This window comes from Papaver somniferum, chromosome 4 (genome assembly GCF_003573695.1).
Source record: "Papaver somniferum cultivar HN1 chromosome 4, ASM357369v1, whole genome shotgun sequence".
NCBI classification, from domain to species: Eukaryota; Viridiplantae; Streptophyta; class Magnoliopsida; order Ranunculales; family Papaveraceae; genus Papaver; species Papaver somniferum.
Window position 1 is genome coordinate 143,062,368 of NC_039361.1, and position 14,483 is coordinate 143,076,850.

Sequence of the window (14,483 nt, forward strand, 5' to 3'; positions counted from 1 at the left end):
CAACTGTGTCTTGTGTAGTACATAAGATTTCCTTGCAATTGAGCAACTCTCTAACTAGTTCATTTGAGTCACTTGAACTAGTTATGGTGAAGAAGAATATGGTTGGTATGAAATGCTCATATGGCTAACCTTTTGGTTAACTATTGTTGAACCAACAATGTACACGTTTGGGTACGGTTAGTAAACCTAGAAGCGTACATTTCATTTGTGTATAACAAGATAAGTTTTCGATCTAACGGTTGAGAAATATTAGCTTGAATCTAAATCAGGTTTTCATCTAACAGTGGATATTGTTTGCTTTGTGACCAAGGCGAAACCCTGATTTGAAAGACTATATAAGGGGACATCTAGCAACTCAGAAAAACTAATCCCCACACCTCACGTATGATACTAGTTTGCGTTCTAGAGTCGTTTCTCCTTTAACCTTTAGTTTTCTTCTTCTAAAACCAGGTTAACGACTTAAAGACTTCATTGGGATTGTGAACCCAGACCGATAATACTTTTATCGTAGTTGTGTGATATGATCTTGCATCTTCTATCGTACGAGTACAATCTGATTGATTGGCTTGACATTAATATCTCTGATACGCAAGATATAAAAAGTAGTCACAAACATCTTCATCTCATTGTTTGTGATTCTGCAACATCTTGTTTCGATGCCATACGATTAAGATTGTTGTGAAGTGATTGATTTATCTAGGCTGTTCTTTGGGAATATAAGACTGTATTATCAATTGGTTCCTGTTCACCTTGATTGTTATCAAAAGATGGAACAAAAACTTTAGGGTTTTTCTATGGGAGACAGATTGATCCTTTGATAGACTTATCTGTGTGAGACAGATTTGTTTATTTTTAAAGCCTGTGATTTTGGGTCTTAACAACTCTTAGTTGTGGGTGAGATCAGCTAAGGGAATCAAGGGCGCAGTATCTTGCTGGGATCAGAGGCATAGGGAGTACAATTGTACCTTGGATCAGTGGGAGACTGATTGGGGTTCAACTACAGTTCAGTCCGAAGTTAGCTTGGAGTAGGCTAGTGTCTGTAGCGACTTAATACAGTGTGTGTTCAATCTGGACTAGGTCCCGGGGTTTTTCTGCATTTGCGGTTTCCTCGTTAACAAAATTTCTAGTGTCTGTGTTATTTCAGTTTCCATATTATATTGTTTTATCTTTATAATTGAAATAATACAGGTTGTGCGTTAGATCATCAATTAGAGTAATCCAACCTTTGGTTGTTGATTGTCATTGATTGATCCTTGGATATTGGTCTTTGGTACCATCCAAGTTATTCCTTGTATTTGATTAGTACTCGCAATTTCTGTTTGAGGAAATCAAATCAAGAGAGAGAGAGAGATATAAACTCGTTTATATATTTTTAATTGATTGAGTCTTGTTGATTCTCTTAAAAGTATATTCGAGTTTGTCCATACAGATTTCTAAGCGAAATATTGGGTGGTGTTGTTAGACACCCGCTTTTTCACTGTGCATAGTCACACTAGCTTTCCAAAAATTCGGTTGACTAGGTACTAGGACCGGTTCCCCACATATATATGGTATCTAACTTATATGTGTTGCACATGTCCATAGGATAGGTTCCCCTTTGCCTAAAAACGTGTTGTACATATCTATAGGATCGGTTCCCCTTTCTGCTATAAACCTTGATGCACCCCATACAAGGATCGGTTCCCTTTGATGTACTGCACCCCTTACAAGGATCGGTTCCCCTTTCCTTTTAATTGGTTAGACATACAAAATCCGATCATACCAAAGGTGATTACTTAAGATCGATTTAATTAATAAAAGTTATACCAATACATAAGTCAGGACTTTGTGAATAGTTCTACCAAGAACACAACAAGTTGTGAGCGGTTATACTCTATCACACATATTGGTTGTTCATAAGATATGCAATGAATAACAAAACCAATAACACCTGGAAATTTCCTTTTCGGTTCACAAACAAGTTTATGAACTTACTTCCTTAGAACACATGTAAACGTTGTTCCCTAGGTTGAAATCCTCACCTCATACCCATACATAATCACAATAACATTCAAATGATTATGGCGATGTCTTATCTACAAAGTTTTATCGTTAAGCAATAAACCTTGTATCGTATTCCTTAATACTATGTCTATCTAGAGTTCAAATGTGCTTCGCAATTATGTTTTCAATATGCACGACTTGAAAGATACGTTAGGGAATGAAACAGTTCAAGTCAAATATCACTAACCTCAAGTGTAAGGATGATTATTGTCGTTGTATCTCCTTGCTTCTTCACATCTTCAAGACTTCGCAATACTTGTAATGTCTCATATCCTAATACTTTCAAGCTAACCTATACGAAGTTGACTCTAGTACATAATCAAGCGACTCTTAACATGAGTTTTGATTCACTAAAATATGACAACCAAACTTGACATACCAACGCTTGGTGGGTTCAACCGAGCAATGCTCTAAAAAAACGTTTGGTCCTGCGAATGAAGAAAACTAAAAAACAAATAATCCACGACAAATAAGAAACCACACATAAAATCTATACTTGCATAAATGAACTTTGGTAGACTCAAGCTAGGGGGTGTGTACTTCGGAGGATTCTTGCAACTTGCCCTGTTGTGACCTGCTTCCTTGCAATAGCTGAAATGAACTTTCCTATTTACCTTCTTCTCACCTTTACTTAGAATTCTTTTTCCTGGGGGTCTACCTGGTTATTTCTTTACGATAGGAGGGTTGATGGTGTTTTCTTCATCAATATCAACAAGCATGTTGTAGTTGGAAATTGGCTGGATGACATGCAAATAAGTCTTCCTAAAATAATCGCTCGTAAAATAAGGTGAAATGAAATCAATAGCCTCACGTTTAATTTTCCGTATGGTTGAAAGAGCATGAGCACAAGGGAAACCGTATACACGCCACCTTCAAAAAAACAAAAACAAGAATATAAACACTCGGCTAGTTACACAAGGAAATCATAAAACACACAAAGATCAGCTAGAAACACATGCATATACAGGATGTGTATCTTCCAGTTACACATGCAAAATAAGATGTGTAATTAGTAGTTACATATCCATATGTCTAGTGTAACTAGAAGTTAAACATCCTGTAAACTTTCAAAAAAATGAACATACAAAAAGAAAAAAAATAGCATAAGAAACAAAACCTTTGACAGGTGCAAGTCTAGTATTCGAGGTCCACCATGTGAGTGCTTTCGCTAAAAACTTCAAACACCGTAGGACTAGCCACCAATACTTCCCGGGCCAAACCTTCATCTTGAAGAGACTCAAGCTTCTCCTCATACACTGGGGGATAATGGAGTCATCATATTAGCGCCAATTTCACGACGGTCTGCCATCATTACCATTATTTTCCTCCTAATCTGAAAAGGAAAAATACTTATGAATATAAAAAGTGAAAAAACAAGAAATAAAAGACGACAAAAAAAAGCACTCTATTAACCTGATCAAGAAGAGCAGATGTAGGCATCTTCTTGTGAACCAGAACCCAGTTATTGAGTGCTTCTGCTGTACTAGATGTGCGTCCATACCGACAACCTTTGAAATAGGCATTCGCATATGATTCAGGTGGGATGGTCTCGATGTAGTCAGCCACCCAATCACAGTTCAAATCTCTAATTTTATGTATGGCCTTATCATGGTTTTCAGGTGAGAGTGCGTATGTTGCTTCTTGGAAAAGGTCCAACACAAGCGTGTACCTAGGATCTGAGCCATTGATGGGTAGATTAGTCTTCAAATGATAGTAGCAAAAGCTGTGGAACAAATCTGGATAGACAAGTGGAACAACCTGCAAGAGTCCTTCATGGCGATCTGAAAGGAAGGTGATTGTCCTCTCATCACCAACAACTTTAGTCAAATTACTTAAAAACTACTCCCAGTTATTGACAGTCTCATAATCGACTAGTGCCACAACAAGTGGGAAAAATCCTACAATTTTTTTCAGAATTGAAAAAATAATAAGTTTCACAAAAACAGAAAACAATGTGTAAATACAAGTTACACATCCTAAAACAAACGTGTAACTTAAAGTTACAGATGTTATTTTCTTAGTTACACACTGAGTAAACCAATGTGTAACTCTCAGTTGTCAACTAAAGTAGTTCAAAAAAAAAACAACATAAAGCATACCTTTTCCACCATTGATACCAGTAGCTGCCATCAAGCAACCTCTGAATCTACCAGTAAGGAAAGTAGCATCCAAGTATACCATTGACCGAAAAAACCGGTACCCTTTGATGCATGCATCAAACGCAATGAAAATCCGTTGGAACTGTTTCTTTGCAAGATCAAATTCAAACTTTATCACACTACCAGAGTTGGTTTCCTTTATAGCATCAATAAGTGCGAGTATGACTTCACATCGTCGCCATAAATGGTCTTATAAAACTTTTCCTTGCCATTATAGGCCTGATAGTACTCCATGGTAATCCCATAGTTTGTATGGAAATCAGCTGCAATTTTCTTAGGCTTCTTGTGAGGATTTTTCCGAACTTCTTCCTCAATCAAACTAGACGTGAAGCTGGTGGAGTATTTTTGATTCAAGTTGCGCCCACCAGCACCCCACAAATGTGTTCAGGGTTATAAGACCTGACCTGAAGAAGTTCATACAAAATATAAACAAAACAACCAAAAACAATATGGTGCAAAAAACATCATGTGTAACCAAAAGTTACACATACTGTAACAAAACATAACATATGCTAAACATAAGATGACAAAACACGGAAAACCTACCTGAAACATTTCGTTCCTTTCATCAAAAGAAGTTGCATGAAATTTCCAGCAGCATCGTTCTTCTGCACACTTAGCCGTGAACCTAGAACGTTCATTGTGTGTTACAACCATGTTGAAACCAGTGCGAAGACGATACTTGGTGAAAGCAACCCTGACTTGCTTAACTCCTTCAACAAACACATGACCAATCTCACCAAGGATCTTGGGCCAACCATCCGATAACAAAAGTTTTGCAAGCTTGCTTTTATCTTCCAAATACATTGCAACAGAACGATTGTTTCTCGACGAAGACATACTAGAACCGTTAGAAATAGAAGAATCTGCCCTAGAGCTAGATGAAGGCTACATGAGTAACATTTTGCAAGAAAATATCGACACTGGTCTTCTTTTTACTATTTGTGATGGATATAAGAGCTTGCAACGAATAATCACAGTCGAGCGGAAATTCTTTCCCACCTTCTCGGAAGAAGAAACAAATACCAAGTGGAGTAAATTTCTTCCATTCCTTGCAAACTTGTTCCTTAAACTCATCAAGTTTGATATCAGTATTAACACGCATGGTAATGAAATCTGAAAGTAACGAACAACAGTTATGCAACTAACAGCATCCATGACAACCTGGAAACTACAAACATACAATAAAAATATCAAAATAAAAAAGCGAACGCAATTCACTCGGGGGCGTTGCCCCCGAGTGAGAAGTATATTCTATGCGGCAAGCTAAATAATACAATGAGCAATCAACAAACTCAACAAAAAGGAAAACAAGAGATACAATGTGTCTTAAAAGATACAATTGCTATAACTGTTTACAAATACACATGCTACAGGACATATATGTGTAACTTCAAGTTACACATGCTACTGTGTAACCTCAACTTACACATTTCATAAAAAACAGCATCTCTACCTAAATTTGTAGTTGTTCTTCTGAAACAATGCTGTTTCATCATCGTCTTCTCAATATCAACAACAAATTTTCAACAAAATTTTAATACTAATGCTAACTATATTCTCAGATCAGACATGTAAGAAAATAGAAAAGAATTGAAAACAAAATTGAAATCAAACAAACAACAAAATTCGTACCTAGATTGTTGCTCTTCTTCTTCAGAAACAATGTTGCTTGTACTTTCTCTTCTAAGTATCAAATCGAAATCAGTAAGATCCAAATAACAAAAATTGAAATAAACAATCAGAAAACAAACGACATTTATACCTAAATTCGTTCTTCTTCTGAAACAAACCTATATTTATTTCCAACCAGTAATCTTCATCTTCTCAGACTCAACAAAATACAAAACAAACAAAAAATTGAACATCAGTAAAAATCGAAATCAAATCTTCTAAGCTGAATACAAACAACGGCAACAGAATACGGAATCGAATGAGAACACACCTATTTATTGTTCTTCAAATTAGCGTCTCCTTCTGTGAGAACTGAAAACTACTGAATCAATTCAACACAGCGACCTATATTGTTCTTCCTCTCGTCTTCAACACATAAATAATAAAAAGAGAAAGTATGGAGTTGATAGTGGAGGATCCATTTTGTGGGGCTTGTATATATTGAACCCATATAGTAGAGGGTTCTAGTATTTTTCGCTAGTATTTAACAAAGTGCAAGCCCATCATTCAACCACCAAGGCAAAGAAAAATAATGAGAATAAGGAAACTACCCATAGAGAAACAACAAGAAGAGAAAGACAAATTCGAGGACAATGACAAGGTGGCAGCACTAAATGGGCTAGTTTTTTTAGGGAGTGGGATGCCTTGGTTTGGTATATCACCGAGGAAAACTATGAAGAGAATGAACGTATGATATTGGCACACTAGGAAAGCTCCTCAGAAATTGTAAATGATTTGTTAAATAATTTGTTGATTCCACATAATGAGAAATTTGTATCTGCGTTCACAAACAAATATATACACTTTGACAACCCAGCTATAAGTACAACAAAGTCATCTCACAACCATTTAAAGAAGAAGCTCCATACTAGGTACAATGATAGCGAACCACTTAGGGAAAAGAAAGAGTACACCTAGTACGAAAGACTCAAGGTTAAGACATATACCTAGGGCAGAAAAAGACTCAAGGTTAAGACACTTAGTCGATACCTAAGGCATAAAAAGATGAAGAACCGCCCGATATGGAATCTAAAACACATATAAACGTTATGACATGCTCAATTAAATAGATCTTGTAATCAATCTTTTTTTTGAATGGAAAATCAATGGAATTTCAATCAACAATCTCAATATCCAATGCATAAGTATCATGATAGATGATAAGGATCATTTGAAGATTCATCTAGTTCCTCAACGGATCCTCTGCAAACGTTAGCTAGAAGAGCTAAGTCAATCATCTAATTGTAATTCTGAGGAAGAAATTAACTCGAATTTTATCATCTTTTCACATTATTATAGTTATCGGCGGAGACATATATAATCAATCATATCTTATGTAATAATTTATTTGAAAGACAATAGCTTCCGGATTCAATTATTCATCATCTTTATTTTATTTATTTATATTCTTGGAAGTGTATATAAACAGGACGACAATTCTGTGGCTAGAGACTAGACGTAAATCTTTTGTCTCGGCCAATATCAGTCAATTTTGATCGGTATCGGTCCGTATCCCCGATCCATTCTGCAAAACCACGGTCCTACCCTCTTCTTTTCCTCTCAGATAGAAGTATATAAATGAGAAACAAACATAAAAATCGGCTAGCTAATTTGGCTACTGCTACAGCATTTAGAGGAGGATCCAGCGCGAGTTCGTCTCCCTTGGATAAGAAGCAAGATACAAAATTTACAACGAAACGGTTTGTTATCCTTATAGCCTGTTTGGATACAGAAGTAGAAGTCAGAAATGCTTCTGGACTTCTTAGAAGTACTTCTCAGAAACTAAAAAGTAGATAAATTAGTTTGGCAACCGGTAGACTTATAAGTTAAAAAGTCAATAAGTAAGTTTGGCAACATAACGAGAGTAGAAGTCAAAATATATTTGTTTTGTAACTTAATGTAGTTTATATTGTTATTAACCTATTCTAATTGTCAATAAAAAAATCATCAATCAAGTTTATTGTTGATGAAAACATCTCTTCTTATACATCTAAATAAGTGACCACAGTGTATTAAAAAAAAAAAAAGACTTCGACTCTCTATGCCCATTGCCCAGCAATATTCTCTACACCAAGCAGTAAACAAAAATGAACATTAAAGTCCACAAACCAAAGCTAAATTCTAAGACCAGTTTAGGTACATGCATATACATCTAAGATGGTAAAGAAAATAAGGATGTACATTTCTTACTATCACATTGGAGACTGCTGCAAATGAAGAGGCCATTACAGTTATTCAAAATTCCATGTCAATAAAATGTTACGGATTTAAGTGGCACGGAACTATCATTCTCATTACCATGAAGATTTATATATACTTGTATACCGGTACCTGCCGACACCGGATTAAATACGAGAGTTCTAGAGATAATGCTTCTGCCTGAAACGACGCTCTTCTGTAAGTGAATGTCATTGCTTTAACACAGATTTTGAATGCTAATGGTATTTGTGCTCTACCGGCTGAAACCAGTGCACTAATATGAGTTCCGTCAATCACCGCAACACAATTCTATCAGCAACAAGAATGAACAATATTAGTCCGCATTATTACTTATGCAAGTATACTGAATTAAAAATTTGATGAAACTTGAATTCGGGTCATCCCATTTATACTGAATTAAGAGAACCTGCTACCTGGTCCTAAACAAACCTAAAACAATCATCTCTACAGATCCACAAATGCACTAGACTAGCACAATTTACATCTACTAGGACCAGGATGACTATTGCCTAATGGTAAACATATTCATGCCATGTTGCATATTTTTCTTGTCCTTTTCTTGACAACATGCGAGAACTCTACAAATATTTTCACAAGAACTAATCTCTCTCACGATAAGGAAAAATTTTAAAAGCCTAACCGGAGTATAGCAAATCACAAGAGTCGTCTTTAATATAGCAATCTAGTAAGGTTCAACTCTGAACTTATCGAACTAATTTATGAGTAATGAAAGTAAGTGTAACGACGCAAGTTGAAATGCAGTATAAGGATCAAAGTTATCTTTAATAAGAATAATGTCCAGCATTCATATAATGGAATCATTTCTAGGATCCTTCACGCACAGCTGCTACATATAAAAAAAGCATACTTACCTTTACTCGAAGCTGAAGCTAGCAAAGTAGCAGTATAGAGTGGAAGATTAGTTTTTCTAGCTTGAATTGGGTTAGTATTAGTACACCTAACAGAGTACGATTGGTATTCCAATGTAGTGAACCTCTTAGATGCACAAATGCTATCCAAGTTCAGCTAGGAGCAGCAGTTTTTTCCTCGGTAGCATGGAGAGTTCTCCGCGAACGAATGCAAACATGGAGTTATATGCCCTGAAACTGGGGTTGTATCTAAGCAGTGGCAGTTTTATTGTTCCTTTTGCCCAACATAAATTCATTTCAATGGCGGTTGTGGTCCAATCACATTTCAATAAATTCATTTCTGATCACATATACAAAGAATGTTACTATGATTAAGAATGGTAACAGTATGCTAGTAAACTCATTCATAAGTTTCAAAATAGAATTTTATTACTTGTACATGCCTACAGGGTATTCATCATATAATAGTGCAAATTCAGAACTGTTTAAGAAAAAATTTAGAGTCTGGCCAAATTTAGAATGATTTAAGGTAAAAAGATAAAAACCAGAACAAAAGACGACCGTATAGGACACCATACCTTCGATCCAATTTCAAGTGCATACCAAAATCATTAAGGACATGGAAAACAAGACCCTAGACGTCTAATAAGTAGGCCTTTAAAGGATTTCAAATATGTATAACAATTTATTAGAGTTAATCAGCTATCCATGTGCAGATAATGAAACCCATTACAGTTCTGGTTTAGGGTCATTAGTCTGACACCATAAACTAAATTTCACAAGAGTAATTACATAATTTTCAAATCAATAAGATGAGTAAAATTGAACAAAATCCTTCAAATCAATAAGATGATTAAAATTGAATAAAATCCAGAAAATATGAAAAGAATACAAACTGACAGAGATCTCTATAAGAGTTCATCTCTACATCCAAGGGAAAAAAAAATAGATGATTCAAAAAATGGAAAGTCGAAAAAATCAGTAAAAGAGAAGAGAAAAATCAAGGTTTACATACCTTAAAATCGACTATAACCCATCAATCGTAAGCCATCTGCGATCTTTGGGGCGCCATAATTAGTATGATATGGAAGAGATTTGAGAAATTGATCAGGAGCTGAGGAGTATTGATGACGACGATGAGAAAAGAAAAAACCAACGCGAATATGGATGAGATTTGAGAAGTTGACCAAGGGAATTTCAATCTTTTTCCCCCTTAAATTCGTAATGAGATTGATGGGTTTTCTCCGCTAAAAACACCCTACTGAGAAATTTTCAGTTCTAAATCATGGTTTGGGGGAAGAGGAAAGAAAGATAAGCGAAAAGATAAAAATATAATTAACACATGGATCGAGGAGAAGTAAGAAGCTGCTTCTGATAGAATCAAGAAGACGAGATTTTTTGCTTCGTTTAGAAGCTGCTTCTTTGCTTCCAAAAGTCAAGTTGTAAACAAGACATCCATACTAACTTCCGACTTATTGACTTACAGAAGTTGAAAAGTTACCTTTTTTTTCCTATCCAAACAGCCTATTAAAACAGTAACAGAGAAACTAAAGATTAAACTAAATTCTTGCTAACTTCTACTTCCAGCGAATGAATTTGAGAGTCAAAGGTGCTTGTCCTTGTAGCACTGCTATCCATCTCACTGCTGATGGTATTAGTAGCAGTACTAGTAGCTTTGAATTCCAGTTGTTGCAGCTGATGAACTAAATGCGACATCCTCGGGCGGACTGATGGAACATGCTGCGTGCAAGCATATACAAGATCTACCACCTTTTGTATGACACCAAGTTCAGGGATGTCGGAGATTAGTGGATCCAAGAGGTCCGGGTAGCAATGAGACTGCACCAATGGAGTGGCCCACTCGAATATGCTCTGAGCACCCACTGAATCAACTGCCTGGGCAGGTCTACGTCCACTAACAATTTCAAGAAGCAGCACTCCAAAACTATAAACATCACTCTTTGTCGTCAGCTCATTCCTGTACACAAATTCTGGAGCAAGGTAGCCATATGAAGCAGCCATCACTGTCCTTTCATGCATCACTTCCCATGGTACGAATTTTGACAGCCCCACTCCCATCAGGTGTGCCCCGAACTCCTCATCAAGCAATACATTGCTGGCACGGATGTCGCGGTGGACAACATGTGGCTTCACCTTGTCATGTAGAAACCTGATTCGGTTGGCATACACATGCAAAGTGCTCAAACAATGAGAACAATGAACAAATACACATATATACCATAGAAAATTATTTTCTAAACATACAACAGAGCAATCACAATCCAAATATCTAACTTAATAATCATATTATTTTTACAGGGTTTGGAGAACTTGCTTAGCATTTAATTCACCTATTTAAATAATATCAAGGGAGAAGAACCAAAGGACATAACACTTTATTGAGCTTTCTGTGTGTCCATTTGCACAAAATCTGGTATTGAAATTTCAAGAATGAAATACTATTTGAGAAACTACGAAGAATAGTCTTAAACAATGAGTTTCATCTTTTTGTATTTAATTTAGACGTAAGGTCCAGACAATGAAGCAAGATACTAACTTACATGAACATTTACAGAAAATAAATACAAAGTCAAGTAGTATTGTAGGTATTGTTCCTAACGCATGTGGTATTGATGTATCATATTGGCATTTTAAAATTGTACCTAAATGTTTAAAGGGAACTTAAAATATATGCCTGGCAACAAAATAATTTGAGGCGTGCCACTTTCCAAAAGAAATAGTGACGGCAAAACATTGACCAATATAAGTAGAATGAAGAATTCACTGCATCTGTCTTAGCTTTTATGATAAGTTAAGTTTCTACTTACGCAATTCCTTGAGCAAGTGTGGTAGCAACTCTCATTCTCATTGACCAATCCAAGCTTCTACCACCCCTTGGTATATGATGTAGCCATCTATCTAAAGGCCCATTAGCAACAAACTCATAAACGATGTAACGATCACCATGATCATAGCAACATCCTTTTACAGACACTAGATTTGGATGACAAAGTCTTGCAACCCTTCCAATCTGAGAATAGAACTCTTTCTTCCTCTGAAAGTTGGACTGCTTCAACCTCTTGACTGCTACCCTCGTTCCATCAAGAAGAATTCCGCTATAAGTCCCACCTGTCTTAGCATCCCCAAGAAGCCGGCTTCCTTCACTAAAATTCTTTGTAATCAACCTCAGCTCTTCGTTGCTAAAGACCTTCCATGACGGAGGTACTAAAGCACGTGTTGCAGGATTAGATACTTTATGTGACCTTCTGCGTTTCTTGATACGCTTGTAGGCAAGGAGCCAAACCACAACAGCCAATATTGTGACAAGGATCAAGGCACTTACAACTGAAAGGATGACCAAATATTCCTTGTGGCAGTGTCCTTGATGACATTTAGCATCTGACACAAAAACATAATTTTACAAATGAAGACATTAAACAATTTGAGTAATCACTTGAGATAGAAACAATCACTCAACAGAAGTAGAAAGCCATGGACCATGAAAAAGAGATGCTATGAAAGGGAAAGAAAATATTGCTAGCTTTTACTTAGCAGAAACTTGTGATGTAAATCCCTAAGTATTCAACATTTTAAGCTTGTTCTGGCTCCCATCTATTTTTCAGGCGAAAATGGTTATGGTCCACTGACTTCTCAATTTTAGTGCAGATTACCAATGTAAAGCAAGATACAACTCAAAACACAACCCATAAGCCAACCCTGCATCTATCACTTATCGGGTTATCCACTATGACAAGCCTAGTTAAAATCATATACGAGCACCATTATATAACCTACAATGAGCAAAGACCCTTACTGCCAAACCCCCAAGTTTGACTAGTTGATCACTTCCACTGGTTTAAACTACTTCGGTACTTGAGATCTAAGATATCTTTAACAGAAAATATTTAAGAAATGAATACCTAAATGAAGCATGCAAATAAACTCCCTCGTCTCATTGCATCTCTCTACCACAACGCCAAGAGGGCTATGAGTCACCAACAAACACGAAAAAGACGTCAGATTATTCCCTTGGCATGTTGATGAGTTGGTACAAGTTGAATATAGTGGTGCACCCACAAAAGCAGACTCGTTCCAAAGTGAAACATAGTCCGACCACTTCCAACCAAAACCAGGAGTAGTGGAATTGAAAGCTCTCCCTCCAACCCAGCATCCATTATCAGAGCATAGATCCTGGACGAAGCTTAGTTCCTGAACCGAAGAGACAGCAGCCAAATGACCTTTGTAGTTGTTGTCCTTACAATGTGATTCAGCAGCGTCCCAAGAACAAGTTTTTGGTACAAGTGTAAAGCATTTGTTCTGGTGAGGTCCAATTTCCCAGCCTGTGGGGCATAACGCTGTTGTTTAAAGCAAAAGTTATTTTCCAATACTCAATTAAGACTGTAGTGATCAAACTGAAGACATTTTTGGTGTATATAAATGCAAAATGTGCTAAGATTTAGTCAAATTAGTTCAAAAAACTGAAGTAAAATTAAGGACGAGATGAAATACATGGAGGTAGAAGCTCACCGGCAGCATTTTGTGCCCTAACAAGTTGAGAAGTGAATGTGAGTGTTACAATAATGAGATAAATAATGTAGCTGAAGCCCCAGCAACGGATTATTACTTCCATCAATGCCTGCTAAACTGCTTCCACCTCCTCCCTCATAAGCTTCTTTTTCTTCTTCTAAGAAATTCCCATACTATTTCAGGGTTTTAGGGTGAAAGAGAGTGAGAGATATGAGTATTAGGTTTGTAAATTGTTTTATGATTGAATCGGATTTACCTTCTTAAATCATTTCCAAACAGTACCCTAAGTTCACTGCAATGATTATGATGAGAAAGAAGAAGAAGAAGAAGAAGAAGAAGAAGAAGAAGAAGATGAAGGAAAATAATCCTTCCTACAGTATTTCCTAACTACTACCTTTGAGGGAAAAGAAGTGTCATGGACTCGAGTCTTCGCTGCACAGTTAGAGCTTTTTTTTTTTTTTTTTTGGACTAAAACACACAGTTAGAGCTACTCAGTAAGACTATTGCAACTCTCTCACGGCTCACCAGTCACCACCGACACCAATCCTAAACAATCTGGCCCATATCAATGGTCTTTCCCCGATACAAGCTGAAGCTGCAAGCTCCAAATTTTGCCGTCACGAATTTCGACATTATGTGGCAACCATCTGACTCATAGATTCAGGAAGCCATAAATTTTTCTGGGAAGTGATAGGTCCCGCCTTTTAGAAAAAGGTTATGGTAGAGCCGAAGCCATTTAGTGCTTCAAGTCTCAAATTTTACGGTCACGAGTTTACATGCTATGTGGCAACCATGTAAATCCTAAATTTAGAAAGTTATAAACTTTTCTGGGAAGCGATAGGTTCCTCCTTTTAGAAAAAGTTTATGGTGCGAGCATTTTGATATGCTAACTATCTATTTCAAGTGTGTTAGTACAAAGAGTGGAAGGGAAGCAGCTGCGAAGACCGAAGATAACAATTCACTTTAAAGGTATAAGATTTTCTTTACTAAA

The 14,483-nt window shown here is 36.5% G+C and overlaps 2 protein-coding genes across 3 annotated transcripts; both read right to left on the reverse strand.

Moving 5' to 3' along the window:
* Positions 1–3,292: 3,292 nt before the first annotated feature.
* On the reverse strand, positions 3,293–5,042 carry LOC113273224. The gene is made up of 6 exons (XM_026522978.1): positions 4,943–5,042; positions 4,749–4,830; positions 4,602–4,606; positions 4,143–4,367; positions 3,457–3,824; positions 3,293–3,376 (listed from the first exon to the last, which is right to left on the reverse strand). Exons 1-6 carry the CDS (start codon positions 5,040–5,042, stop codon positions 3,293–3,295), a joined length of 864 nt encoding a protein of 287 aa, XP_026378763.1.
* Positions 5,043–7,805: 2,763 nt separating this feature from the next.
* Positions 7,806–14,117, reverse strand: LOC113271436 (C-type lectin receptor-like tyrosine-protein kinase At1g52310). Of its 2 annotated transcripts, XM_026521295.1 has the most exons (6): positions 13,493–14,117; positions 12,886–13,320; positions 11,794–12,364; positions 9,981–11,135; positions 8,969–9,305; positions 7,806–8,384 (listed from the first exon to the last, which is right to left on the reverse strand). In XM_026521295.1, exons 1-4 carry the CDS (start codon positions 13,593–13,595, stop codon positions 10,520–10,522), a joined length of 1,725 nt encoding a protein of 574 aa, XP_026377080.1. In that variant the 5' UTR covers positions 13,596–14,117; the 3' UTR covers positions 7,806–8,384; positions 8,969–9,305; positions 9,981–10,519. The 2 variants fall into 2 exon arrangements, with proteins under 2 accessions (XP_026377080.1, XP_026377079.1); XM_026521294.1 differs by lacking the exon at positions 8,969–9,305 and having other exon boundaries at positions 8,082–8,384.
* Positions 14,118–14,483: the final 366 nt, after the last annotated feature.

Coding starts and splice junctions, on each gene's coding strand:
- LOC113273224 (XM_026522978.1), bottom strand. CDS start 5,042: ATGTCTTCGTCGAGAAACAATCGTTCTGTTGCAATGTATTTGGAAGAT. Junction 4,831..4,942: donor TGGTTGGCCCAAGATCCTTG/GTGAGATTGGTC, acceptor TGAACGTTCTAG/GTTCACGGCTAAGTGTGCAG. Junction 3,825..4,142: donor TGGTATCAATGGTGGAAAAG/GTATGCTTTATG, acceptor CCTTCCTTTCAG/ATCGCCATGAAGGACTCTTG.
- LOC113271436 (XM_026521295.1), bottom strand. CDS start 13,595: ATGGAAGTAATAATCCGTTGCTGGGGCTTCAGCTACATTATTTATCTC. Junction 12,365..12,885: donor TATTTGCATGCTTCATTTAG/GTATTCATTTCT, acceptor TTTTTGTGTCAG/ATGCTAAATGTCATCAAGGA. Junction 11,136..11,793: donor ACACTTGCTCAAGGAATTGC/GTAAGTAGAAAC, acceptor CAACCGAATCAG/GTTTCTACATGACAAGGTGA.